At 41.3% G+C, this 13,951-nt stretch overlaps 1 protein-coding gene across 2 annotated transcripts in view; it reads left to right on the top strand.

Annotated features, from left to right (window-relative positions):
• The window catches only part of atp6v0a1a (ATPase H+ transporting V0 subunit a1a), a 30,584-nt gene extending 16,967 nt beyond the window's left edge, over positions 1–13,617 (top strand). Inside the window, exons 13-22 of one of the 2 annotated variants that reach the window (XM_080448048.1) lie at positions 883–1,049; positions 1,148–1,238; positions 2,775–2,893; positions 3,122–3,338; positions 3,745–3,852; positions 4,836–4,943; positions 8,618–8,635; positions 9,176–9,293; positions 9,790–9,961; positions 12,351–13,617. In XM_080448048.1, coding sequence (XP_080304174.1) covers positions 883–1,049; positions 1,148–1,238; positions 2,775–2,893; positions 3,122–3,338; positions 3,745–3,852; positions 4,836–4,943; positions 8,618–8,635; positions 9,176–9,293; positions 9,790–9,961; positions 12,351–12,441 — 1,209 coding nt within the window. In that variant the 3' untranslated portion in view covers positions 12,442–13,617. The remainder of the gene's footprint in view (positions 1–882; positions 1,050–1,147; positions 1,239–2,774; positions 2,894–3,121; positions 3,339–3,744; positions 3,853–4,835; positions 4,944–8,617; positions 8,636–9,175; positions 9,294–9,789; positions 9,962–12,350) is intronic. The other variant, XM_080448049.1, reaches the window with a different exon arrangement.
• The last annotated feature ends 334 nt before the right edge of the window (positions 13,618–13,951 follow it).

Here is a 13,951-nt window from a genome sequence, read left to right as displayed (position 1 = left end):
TCTGCTATTTTTCGCTAAAGTTCTCCTCAGAAAAGGGATGCTAGGGTTCAAGTGGTTAATGTAAAAAAAAGAAATCATATCACACAAAGATTTGGCGGACCCCCTGTATTAACTCTGAGGACCCCCTAGGGGTCCCGGACCCCCTGTTGAAGACCCCTGTCTTACTCCTTACAGTTCAGCTTCATTTCAGTTTGCTGCTTGCGCCATGATTGAAACATAATAACGTGAAGCTGAAAGAATTCACAGTGACAAGAGTAGAGATTTTCTTTTTTAAAGCTGCAATCTGGGAATTGAATAACGTTGAACATCTGCAGTGGGTGGATGTGGTCTCCCTACTACTATGCATTGAGAAATGTTAGGCAGTAATGTTACTGTAAGTCAGTGGTTCTCAACCTGGGGGTCCCCACATGATTTTTGGGGGGGTCCCCAGATCACAGTGAAGTGAGAATTTAAGGACTTTTAGGACCTTCTTAATACCTCCAAAAAGAAAGAAAAGGATAAGACCATTATTACATCAAAAGTAATCAACAAACTATACTATAAAAACTGGTCAAACATTGGACAAATTGTCAAATAATATAAGAAACGGGCAAATATTGTGAAAATAGCCGATCTAAAAGCTCACAACGCCTCGGTTTGTAGATCGGCTATTTTCACAATATTTATCTGTGGAACAGAGTCAAACTAAATGTAATGCCTCAACTCAAATATGATTATTTTGGGGGGTCACGGCCTGAAAAGTTTGAGAACCACTGCTGTAAGTGAGTGAGTGTGATGACCGGTCTGAGTTGTACTAGTTGTATTTTTCAGTGCGGTTCACTGGTTTTCCTTCTCTTTGGCACGAGATCACAAAGTGTGGCGCTGTTGTTCTATATGTGGTAGATGTTCAGCATGGTGTTTGCGGGACGCTACATCATCCTGCTGATGGGCGTCTTCTCAGTGTACACGGGCATCATCTACAACGACTGTTTCTCCAAGTCCCTCAACCTGTTTGGCTCTGGGTGGAGTGTCCGGCCCATGTTCAACGCCCGCGTAGGAGGCAACTGGACGTAAGTGTCATATATTCAACTGCAATATGTGAGTGTGTTTTGTGTGTAAGTTGTTTTGCAAAGTTTCAGTTGTTGCTCTATGTCCTTTCTCACCGCAGGTTTGAGGACCTTGAAGGCAATAAGGTTCTGCAGTTGGACCCAGCCATTGACGGAGTCTTCATGGGGGCGTACCCCATTGGCATTGACCCAGTGAGTTTTTTTGTTTTTTTTTACTTATTTCTTTTTACTTTTTCCACACAAAACCAGGAGATAACATGCATACAAACTGTCTCAATAGCGCCACGTGCCAAATAAGGACAATGTGGTATTGCAGGTGAAAGTGCTTTATAAGCCAGAGAGAAGTTAGTTGGATTGAGTATATCTGAGGCTTGATTTAGGCTCAAACCTTTTGAAAAACGTTTGAGGGACATACACAATATGATATTAATACATATATATATATTTTAAATGCATGGTGTAGTCCCTTTAACTCTTTGACTGCCAGAGTATTTTCATAAAGTACTCCCCCAGTGCCAGCAATTTTCGTGTTTTTTTATTTTTATATTTTGAATTTTTTGTTTTGATCGGCAAAAATTACGATGTGATACACGACGGCGATGACTGATCGTCACCCAGACCATAGATTATAGAAGAGAACCTGTCCGTTTGTCCGTTATACCGTGTGAAAAATCGTTTATTTACCTATTTTGGACGAAAATGACTGGGGAAAAAAATCAAGAAACGGAATCCAGGTCATGAAACCGGATGCAGATGTCCGTGAAGTAAGTGGAACTCGAGAATAACATTGAATATTAAGCAGCATAGCGCAATCAGAGATTAAACAATGAACGCGCGTCCAGCGCGTCGAACGCGTCGACGGCCAACTGGACAAAGTAGCACTTGACGCGTTATCGCGTCGTCCGCAGTCAAAGAGTTAAGTGATTTATAGCACATGGTCTAAAGTGCATGGTCCAAGTGCCTCGAGGGCGTGTCAAACTCCACTTTTGTTAGTGTCATGTCCCATTGCCTTTGAAGAGCCCTGTGTCCCCACACCTGGGGGGGGGTGTAGCAAACAAATTTATGCTGAGGGAAAAGGATGTGGTTGCGCACGTGTAAGAACAGATCATATCAGTACCTTGTGTGCACTCATTTACCAATACAGAGGCAAATTATATATACCTGCCCCTCCAAAAAAAGCATTTTTTTAAAAATGTGTATTAGTAAATAAAAATAAACATTTACATAGTGATAAGAGGGACAACATGTCTTATACAGTAGAGGATATTTTGCACGAATATGACAGATCTTGAGCTTTTGACTTTTTGTGCTTTGTGAAAGTTTGAAAACCACTGCTCTAGTACAACAAAAATCACCATTACTGGTGTAATGTACGTACATCCTGTAGGCAAAAGAAACAAATGTGGGTGACCTTTAAAGGGATACTTCACTTTCGGCGGGGGGAAACATTTAAAAAATATATTAAAAATAAATGAAAAAAGTAATGGAAAATTCATGGCCCCCTCACGCATTAGAGTGTCCTACTAATGTGTGAGGGGGCCTTTATTTTGCCATAACTTCTTTCATTTTTTTTAAATATATATTTTTAATGTTTATTTTATGTGAAAGTGAAGTATCCCTTATGTCAATGACTGAATGTGTGTTCTTCTGAAGTAAGCGTTCGCAAAAAATAGATTGAATTAAAACACGCTTCCCGTCATACATAACCCAAGAGCTTGTTTCCCACAGATATGGAACATTGCCAGCAACAAGCTGACGTTCCTCAACTCATTCAAGATGAAGATGTCCATCGTCCTGGGTGTCATCCACATGCTGTTTGGCGTCACTCTCAGTCTCTTCAACCACCTGTGAGACATTTTCAGCAGCTTGTTTCTCTCCCTTTAGAAATTCAAAATCTGTCCAAGTCTCTTATTTTAAATTCTACCAGTGCCCTCATTAAGGAAAACATTTAGAAAAGGAAGAGTTTGTAACCTTTTTCTAGTGTTAATATTTATTTTACTTCTCTTTCTTAATATAAATTATTATATCTATAATTATTTGCTGTGACAAACCACCGCCTTGTGCTTCGCATGCAGGTACTTCAAGAAACCCCTGAACATCTACCTGGGTTTTATCCCAGAGATCGTATTCATGTCCAGCCTCTTTGGCTATCTGGCCCTGCTGATCTTCTACAAGTGGTTGGCGTTTGACGTTCGAACTTCCAAAGACGCCCCCAGCCTTCTAATCGCCTTCATCAACATGTTCCTCTTCAGCTACAACGACCCTAGTAGCAAACCTCTCTACACAGGCCAGGTTAGACGCAGCTGTTTGTCATGTTCTTACCTCCATCCATCCATGAATCCAACACTTGAAGCTGCAATCGATAACATTTATTGTCCTACATAGCTCCTGCTGCTGAGCTAAGAGAGAACGCCTGCTTGGGTTGGGGAGATATTGTGCTTTGAGCTTCAGACAATAATACCACTAGTGTTCCTACCTGAAAATGTTATCGAGATTAACAATAGAAGAGTAGTGAGACCACCAATCACTGCAGTTGTGTTAGTTTTATCGTATTAACGCTCTAAAATCGCAACATTAACAAATAACAAGATAACATTTTATTCAGTAAAAAAAGTTCTGGGTTGAAGCTGGATGGAATAATCTGGAATGGCCATACTGTAGAATCCTAATTTCATTGTTTTGGTCTTTGGTTTTGCAGCCGGTCATTCAGTCGCTGTTGGTGATCATTGCCCTGGCGTGCGTACCCTGTATGTTATTCGTGAAAACTCTGGTTCTGCGGAGACAATACCTATGGAAGAAAAATCTGGTAAGAAGTGAAATATTACACGTATATGCCTGTTATTATCTGTAATATATGGACAAAATCTTTGTCCATATTAAAAATATTAAATATTAAAGTTATACAATGCAGAATCCCAAATAACGATTTTTAGCAACCTCTGCTGGTCACTACCGTCACTGCATACAATTTCCGTAATCCTCGATTACCCAGAATTCCATTCGTTTTCACCGGAAGCCGGAAGCGTTTCAAAAAGCGATCTTTTAATTGTTTTATACTATCTACGGATCGTTTCTCTTAGCCAGTGGAGCATTAGTTACCATGAGCTGTGCTTTCTTTTTCTGTTCTTTTTCGATCTTCAAATCCTACATTCTCTTAACATCAGCGTGAGGTTCCTTTTTGCTATTACCGCGGTAGTTCCTGGCCAAACAGGAAACCGTTGCGGTAGTTCCTGGGGACGTCGGCCACGACGTCATGACGTTGGCCAGGAACGTCATTTCCCCGGGAAAGTCCCCCCAGTCCACTTTCAATAGAAAATATATAAATAAAAGGCTTCCGGGGGTGAAATTCATGGAGTGGGTGTTGTGAAACTTTTGCCACTGACAAAAGATATACAATTTAACTTTGGTTTTGTTGAAAACGTTACCTAGTATTACTTTAAAATATTGCAATATTTTGGACCAAATACCTCGATATTGATAATATCATAGTGTGACGATAATATCAATTTTACATTAAAACAAAATTAAACTGTCAAAAATAGCACAAAAAAAAGCTGATCCATATAAGCTCAGTGAGCTTGTAGATTTTAGAAAAAAGTATAAAATAAGGCTTAAGTGATTAAAACCAGGAAAAGACAACACTTTTGCAAAAAAAATATGCAAAATCCCAGATGAGGTCTCATATCATTAAATTAATACAGTATTACCCAGCCCTAAATGGAACGGATGCAAATTTCAAAACGGTTGAAAGATCTAGCAGTCCTCTCTAACTGATGTCTTGTTCAACAGGGCACACAGAGCTTCGGAGGGATACGGGTGGGTAACGGGCCCACGGAGGACGAGGCCGAGATCATTCAACACGACCAGCTGTCGCAGCACTCAGACGAGGAACCTGAGGTGAGCAGGGCGGCACCGCCCTCCCTAAGACAGAAATAATACCCTCTGCTTGACAAATACGCAGCAAAGCCCTCAATGTTACTTTAACCCATTAAGACCGGGAACACATCTGTGTCATTCTAGATTTCTTTGGCTAATCAAAAATAGCAGATATACAAGCTCATAGCGCGGCACCAAGTGCCGCTCTACGAGCTTGTAGATCTGCAATTTTATTTTTTTAATCGTGAACATTTTTAACTCAAATCTTTGCTTCTGGGGATTCTACAAATGTCTTCTAAATCCTTTTTTTTCTCCAAACATATGTTTCTATAATATCAGTGGTTCTCAAACTTCAGTGGTCCAGGACCCCCAAAACAAAATATCTATTTGTCTGCCGACCCTCATCTCAAAATAATTAGTTCCAGGGACCCCAGAATCAAAGATTTGAGTTACAAATGTTCGCTTTAAAATATTTTATATTCAAAGATTTGCTCAAATGTTGAAATTCTTTCAAAGAGTGCAGCACTATGAGCTTGTAGATTTGCTATTTTTCATTATCCAAAGAAATCTAAAAAATGACACAAATGCGTTCCCGGATTGAATGGGTTAACTCTGAAAGTGTAAAACGGACCCAGGAGGATCTAACTGACATTGAGCACTTTGCCGTGTACAATCCATTGTCTTCCCTCCAGTGGTTAGAGAGGAGCTTTAGTCCTAGCAGCCCAGTAGCTTGATGAAGAGGATCACAGATTCTAGGGTCCAGGGCAGTAGATGGAATATCCTTGAATAATTCAAGACCTCAGGCGGAAACCTGAAACGGTTGCCTCGTGTTTCCACGTCCCATCCACAGTGGCATGAAATTTGCATCAATTATGGATGATGCTGGTGTGGGGTTTGTTGAAACTTAAATGGTCTCTAGACCATTAATGTGCCCCAGTATGTCCACGTGTCTGAAGTCTTGGTATTCCGGTTTTACGCTTTAGTGATGTTATGAGAAGAAATAAACTGATCAAATGGGATTTTGTGTAGTCGTTTACTTTGCAGATTAAACAAGGGTGGGAATCTAAAAACACACAGTTGTCTCACAGTTGTTGTTAAACATTATAAATCCCAGCTTCAGGCTCCTCTGGTGAATGTTGTGAACTTCATATCTGTTTGTTTTGTTTTCTGCACCTCCAAGGCCACAATGAAGGAAAAGGAAACTGGGCTTTTACATGGTTGTTGTAGGTTGAGTATTTCAGGTTCAGGCCACCAAGGGCCTTTTGAGTTGTTTCACATTGAACTGGCGTAGACAAGTAGAGTTCTTCCTGAAGCATTGTTCTGTCTACTGACCTTTTGCAAAGCAAAGCGACATTCGATATGATTGGAGGTAACTGTTTATAGAGCTGTTGATAACTATAAACACTGTCTACGCCACTATAAACACGCCCTTTCAGTCTAGTACTCTTCCTAGCTTTGGTGCTATGCTGTAGTTCACAGAAGATGTAAGGCTATTGTCTGACTTCCAGGGAATTTATTCTCAGAGCTTTAGAGAGATTGTGAGACCGTTCTTATTTATGATCCACTCCCATGCACTTCATTCTTGGTTAACCACTTGAACCCTAGCGTCTCACTTCTGCCAAAAGTAGGGTGCCAAGTATAGACCCTTGGAGGACCCCGGTCGGTGTATAAGGTTTAAATGGTTCTGAAGCATAATGCTACAGCTACTCTGTTGCCGAGTCACCGTTGAAGTATTGCTCAACATGCTTGTTGAAGTTATCAAGTGTGTGTCCTTGTGTTGGAGTGAGTGAGAAAAGTTAAAATATAATGGCTTGGGTAAAAAAAAACAGGGAACTGGCTGACAGCAAGAATTCGTTTTCCCCCTTTTTTAAGCAGGAATTGTGTGGAGAGAGAATTGGAGCGCTGAAACCAGCGTAACCTTTTTTTGTAGCTTTTGTAGCTGGTCACGCAGCAACAGGTGTCGGGTGTCGGTTTGTATCTTGATGTCGCTGACTTCCATCGAAAATGGCTTGTAGCCTCTCACTTTGTCGCTGCTAGTATGAACGCAGCATAAGGATGAGTGGCTGAAATTGTACTTATTCTCTACAGGATGTATTTTACTTCCTCCATTCTGTATGCATTCATTTCATTCAGCAGTTTCTTGTTTTACTACTGTACTGTAACCAAGTGACATCACATCTGTATAGTGTGTGCATGGGTGTGTTTTCTGTTTCATCTAGACTCCACCCTAATATGGCTGAACAGGTTGTCATGGTGCCAAAGCTGCAAATCCACCACATAAGTTTGAACAGAGAACGCCCTCTTCACCCTCTTTGTTGCTGTCGGGAAGAAACCTTCTATGATATCTCAGTTTTTTTTTAATGTTTTTTCATAACATTAATGCCCCCTATGTCGTATGACAGTTTCACGCTAAAGTAGAGAAAATAGAAGATCTATAAGCTCACAAGGCATCGTGACATGTTTTAATTTTTGAAAGTTACATTTTGAAAACATTTGAAAATTCAAAATGGGGACACCAGGTTGAAAGTGGTGAAGTCTATGGGTTTTATAAATATTTAACCAATGAAAAGTATTAACAAGAACTTGTGACTAAATAATAATTACATTGGATGTATTGGAACACAGGTTCTGGTATGGTTTTTGACATACAAGGTTTCCACCCAACAGCAACAATTTACTGACCACACGGCTAATGCTGTATGAGCTGACTCAGTCATTTTGTCAAGTACCTAAAGAGACATAGTAGTCAGTTGCCAGTTTCTTTTAGTTGTTTTAAAAAATATATCTTCTCAGAGAAATTAATAATAGAGTAAAGAAGAAGTAAAGTAATGTAATTACTTGTCTCTCTTCAGTCTGTCTTGACTTTTGAAAGAGCAGTGTCGCTTGCTCAGCCAGCTGTTATTTGGGGATAACTCCAACAGACGGCATCCATCTGCTATGGATGTCAGAATGGCTCAGTCACAGCCTGTCAGGGCTTTTGCCATTCATCCCCAGCGTCTCCCACAGCAACCACAGACACAAACACCGGAGCCAAATGTCCACTACCGGAAGACCTATATGAAATGAATGGCAAACGCTGGCAGAATGCTTTTACAGCATGTAGCCTAGGCCCCCCATTAACATTCAGGACTTGAGATATTGCCATGTTCTTTGCCATTGAAGGGGAATGAATCCCTAGGCCAATTTTGTGAGTTTGCTGCCCTCTAATGCAAGGGTTCCCAAACTTTTCAGGCTGCGCCCCCCCAAAATAATCATATTTGAACTGGGGACCCCCACTCTGACAAGTACTTGGAATTGTAGGCATTACATTTAGTTTGACTCGGTTCCACAGATAAATATTGTGAAAATAGCCTCCCCAGTATAATTTGGGGACCACCAGTTTGGAAACCAATGCTCTAAGGGGTGGTAACTAAAGAAGGGTAAAACATGCCAGGCTGACCTTATTACACTGTGGTATGTCAGTAGCTTTAACAATAGTGTAAATTCTTGCACTTACTGAGGTCAGCCTGATATCATTTAACCTAATATACTGTAGTTTCTCCTCTAGAGGGCAGTAAACTCACAGAAGTGCCCAGAGTATCAGTCCCTTCTAATCCATACGCCATACTTCCTGCTTATCCTTTTAATAATGCACCTTTTCCTGACATCTGTGCATGTTATTAACCAAACCTAACGTTTTGTCACTTGCTTTCAAGGCCCGGGAAGAGGAAGAGGTAGGACAGGAGCTCATGTACCCCACCCCCAACATCCCAGACCCCTTCTGTCGTAGCGCATGTCCCGCCAGTCTGTCTCTGTCTCAGTGTCTTGTCTTTCTGTCCTTTCCCATTACATCTGCAACTGTTGTCGTGTGGTGTACTGTACTCTGTGTTCGTGTGTGTTTGTGTTTCTGCTGGGGAAGCAGCTCAAGTGGGGTTCCGCTTCTTTAGACTGTAGTGCTTCTTCCTGGCAGTTCCAACTTCCAATCATGTGGAGGGTATAAGATGCACGTGGCATCCGGTGGGATAGCTAATTCTTCTGGTTCAAAGGGTGCTACATCCTCTGCTACGTCAGGGTTGCTACATCAGGCTGCCGATGTTCCATATCAAATGGCTTCTTGAAATCAATGACATGTGACCTCTGTGGTCTGAAGGAACATGTAAATTGTCTAAACTTCCCTTTTTTTGGGGAACGTTGTAGAGTCTTTTACTTTCTATATCTTTATTTTATCTCTCATATACTGATGTGCGAATGTCTTACGTCTGTTTGATCTTCAGTTTAACTTTGGGGACGTGGCCGTGATCCAGGCCATCCACACCATAGAGTACTGCTTGGGCTGCATCTCTAATACAGCCTCCTACCTGCGGCTTTGGGCCCTGAGTCTGGCCCACGCACGTAAGTCGGCCACACACTCAGGAATAATTAACCCATTAAGACCTGTAATGCATCTGTCATTTTTTGATTTTACCTAAAAAAAACATTATTTTACACTTTGGCTATTAAAAAATAGCAGATATACAAGCTCATAGCGCGGCACCGAGTGCCGCGCTATGAACTTGTAGATCTGCTATTTTTGAAAAATCGTGAAAATGTGTTGTTCAAGCAAACATTTTTAATTCAAATCTTTGCTTCTGGGGGTCGCTGGAACAAAATATCTTAATGGGGGTCCGCGGCCAAATACATATACATTTGGGGGTCCTTGACATGAAAAAGTTTGAGCACCACTGATATAGAAACATCAGTTTATTTTTTTCAGAATACTTTTGGGAATTAGAAGACATTTGTAGAATCGGCTTCAGGTCTTAATGGGTTATAGTGCATGCACACAAACACATACATGGAAACCCAGGTTCTTACGCTTCTGATGCAACCCGTGTGTCCTCCCATGCAGAGTTATCGGAGGTGCTCTGGACGATGGTGATGCATATAGGCCTGTCCTCCAGGAGCTTTGCAGGCTTCTTTCTCCTCGTCATCGTCTTTGCCGCCTTCGCTGTCCTCACAGTCTGCATCCTTCTCATTATGGAGGGCCTGTCGGCCTTCCTGCACGCACTGCGTCTGCACTGGTGAGTCACTGTAGTTCTGTCTGCTGTGTGTATCTGTATCTGTGTCTCAAGTCAACCCAACATTATTGTCACATCACAGGTTTACAGGTGAAAAGAAACTGGGTGAAAATATTTGTCATACCAGGTCAGATGTCAATATGGGCAGTGTGAAATTTATAGTGCATAAGGTGCACGCTATATACATAAGGTGCAGGGGTGCATAGATGTAGATGATAAGGTGCATGGTTTAATGAAATATATGTTATATTTTTATAATATATATTTTATAAAATCTCCCAGACCATTGTAGATGGTCTAGCTTTCTAACCGTGATAATGTCACAACTTCTCATCCATCCTTAGAAGCCTTGCATGTTGCAACTATTGAACCAAATGAAGCCTCTATTGCACAGGTTTCCAAAGTGGGAACCAGGGGTCCAATTGGGAAGGAGAGGAGAATGGGGAAGAAAATGATATACAGTAGAAAAGAATAATTAAAATTTCAAAATAGTAGATACTATTTGGTAATAGGGGGGCTGCAGCCAGAGGCTATGGCTTTTTGAGGTGTCCTTGGCGTAGAAAGGCTCAGGAAATCCTGGTTTAGGAGAGTTGCTGTCTGATCAGCCTGTGGATCCCACACAGCATGACAGCTCTCTAGCTCCCTCTAAAGGTGGATAGACTTTGTGCGTTTTTCTTTCTACCACCTCATCCCATAATATCCCAGTAAAGTAACCAGTGTGTAACCTTGCTTTAACAATGAGTGGATTACCAGCACCCTTTGTCTTTCCTGGCCTGGAGCCTGGAATAAGTGGGGCTCTGTGTGTAGTGTTTATGCAGGCCTGTTGATAATGTGATTTGTATTGTGACTCCATGGGTAAAAGAACCAGAGAGCATTTGTTGGACCCTCATTAAGGCCCTTATCTAGTGTCATTGAATGTTTGCCTGAATTTGGGTTGATAATCCACTGGCACATTCACCAAGCATGCCGGTGTCACATCACTCATCTCTGTATTTGTCCTGACAGGACAGCCATTAGTGCCAGTGTGGCATGATGGTTACCTCTGAACGTACAGTAGTAGAGCCAGCAAGTGAACAATGTTCTTTAGAGAGACAGTTGTTTGCATCGTTCAAAGATCACATACTGCTTACCTGTAATAGCATCCCTATTCTGAGGGGAACATTTGTCAAAAATAGCCTATCTACTAGCTCACAACGCAAAGTGTTGTGGAGATTGTGGATCGGCTATTTTTCGACAAAGACATTTGGTGTAGATGGAAACGATGTGAGGACCAAGTTGACCAACCATAGTTAACACATTCACTGCCAGGGGTTTTCTAAAACAGGCTGCAGCCTCTGCCAGCATTTTAAACGATTTTCTTGCCTTTTCAAGTAGTCACAGAATATTTATCTCCAGTATGATCGATCCCCTGATGGTTGCTAATCACGGAGGGTTTCACTGTGCTTCCGCGAAGAAAAAAAAAAGAAAAAAAAAACGCGACCTCCCGTTCGCTTGTTATACGCCGTTGAAAATAGCATGTCTCGTCAAAGTTACATCACAGCAACACAGGAGCCGAGATACTGAATATTTCCCAAATACTTTAACCAGGAAGTGAATGGAGCAGTAAATCTATTGGATTATCACGTTATCTCGTGATTCTGATATAAAAAAAAACTGTGGGGGGGGGGGATGTTGGGGACGTTTTAAAACATCTTTGGCAGGCAATGTGAGAGGAAGAGAGGAAATGTTCATCATATTTCTTCTCTGCTACCACAGAGGTGGCCAGAGTTGTTTACGGCTTCAGTTCCCTCTCATAGATCTTCCAGTAATGTATGAAGTTGGCAAAAAAAAAAGCTAATGTATTATCTATTGTACTAATTGCCACAATTTCAACGATTAGCTATAGACATTGTCTGTCCCTTTGTCTGCACAATGCCATCTTGCAGCCTACCTTAATACACCGGTCCACCTTCCCACTCCAGACAGACGGTGGAACGGCAAGTATTCGGGGATCGTCTGTTGGAAGGTCATCTGGCTGTTACTCAGCAATGAGTTATTAAAAATAGAGCCTGATCGGTTTCCCCACTGACAGAGGCTTAGGTTTCTGGCCCCTGGACTGGGCCCCTGTTTTTTTAAGAGGAGCAGAGATGTGGTCACGGGTGCTTCTGCAGAGGCAGACTGTGGAATGGAGAGCAGGGGTCATCTGTCGCCCTAATACTCAGCCTCAGCATTCTGCAGGCCTGAGAGTCATTAACCCTGTATGCCAGGCGAGTGCTGCAGACTTTCACCATGAACCTGTGCTGTCATTTCAGGTATTATAATAATAGACATTAAAACCGGTTTATTTATTTTTTGGATTGTCTCTTTCTTTTCACTCCTCCTCCTCTCTCTCTCTCTCTCTCTCTCATACCAGGGTGGAGTTCCAGAATAAGTTCTACACTGGCCAGGGCTTTAAGTTCCTCCCTTTTACATTTGAGAGCATCTTGGAGATGACTGATGAATGAGCACCATTGCGCAATTCTTCCGGGAGCATCACCCGTCACTTGAAAGATCCTACTGTGTTGCTGAGTAGTGATTTCTCTGTGAAGTGAGGGTGTTTACACAGCTATATATGATTGGCACTTCCCAAACTCTGCTATGGTCTATCAAACTACCATTTGTTTTAAAACTGTTAAATTTTTTTTAGACTTTGTCCTCTCTGGATCTGCAACGTGTACACAGAGATTCTTATATATTGAAATATTATCCAGCTGTCTTCTCAGATATGCTAAGTGTAATACACAGCTATTCATTCATTCATTTGTCTGCAGGAAAATAGGATTTGTCTGACACAGCTTAGCGTAGTTTTTCGGTTTCGTTATTTCTGTTTTGTTTTGTTTTTGTATAAGATTATTTATGCTTTTATGTTTTTGTTTGTGAATCCTGTTCCGTTTCCTTCATTCTCACTGAGAGTTGCACTACTGATCATCCTAAAATGAGGTGGACCTTGCCATAGCTATGTAAATTCCTTGTTGATTCACATCGAGTGAAGTGACAACATGAGAGACAGGAGGGAGGGTATATTCTTTTCCCCTGTCACCTGCCTCATCATGTTACCTGTTTGTCCCTTTGTCTCTGTCCGTCTGTCCGTCTGTCTCTCTCTTTCAGACTGGTCCTTTACCAACACAGAGCTGCTCAAATATTTGATCACACACGCACACGCTGCATAAACCTATCTGTTCAGATTTGCACAGTATCCCCACACAGCTGTACTGTAAAGGTCCAAAGGGAAACAGCCTATCATATTATTGTATCAAGCTATCAGACAATTATGTGAAAAGTAGCACAAGTTAGCCGGGGTTGTGTCCTAACATTGCTGTGGATGTTTTTCCACATATCCACTGACAGTGAACTTAAGGGAGGCTGTCGTTCTTGTCCTCGTCCTGTTCAAATATTAGATATTAAATTTGCAACATAGGTGAATTTTCTGATATTCTAGCACTCTGGGATTACGTGAGATTGTGTTTTGTTGATTATTCTCCCGTGTTCTTCCTCATGTTTAATGATTCATGTTTCTGTAAAAGTTTACAAAGTTGTGAGAATGGACTCATTCCATTGTACGTTCTGATCACCTTGCAAGTTTGTAGTTTATCTGTGTGTAAGCTGTGTGCTTGTTAATAAACAGGAAAGAGCTGGTTTAATTGCTGCCACAATTATCTTTTTATTTTTTTACCCCTCTAGGATTTTCCCCTTTTTGTCTCTTTTACATTTGTATTATTGCACAGTTTCTTAACTTTTAAAAGTTCAAATCTTTGAATATTTCTATTTGAACGCAAGTCAAACATATGAGAAGATCTCCCTCTGGTGGATATATATAGAAATGTAGCTGAGTACCTTACCTCATGAGCCACTTTGTCTATAGACCTGTAGATGGAGCTACTGGACAGGCACTTATGGGACACAACTGTACTTTGCCCTGGCTCTGTTATGAAGGAATGAAGAGGTGTTTTTTAATATGTCTTGGTTATTGTATCA

Source organism: Gymnoscopelus braueri (assembly GCF_963280865.1).
Source record: "Gymnoscopelus braueri genome assembly, chromosome: 13".
Taxonomy (NCBI): Eukaryota; Metazoa; Chordata; class Actinopteri; order Myctophiformes; family Myctophidae; genus Gymnoscopelus; species Gymnoscopelus braueri.
This window is presented reverse-complemented; position numbering and strand designations above follow the sequence as displayed.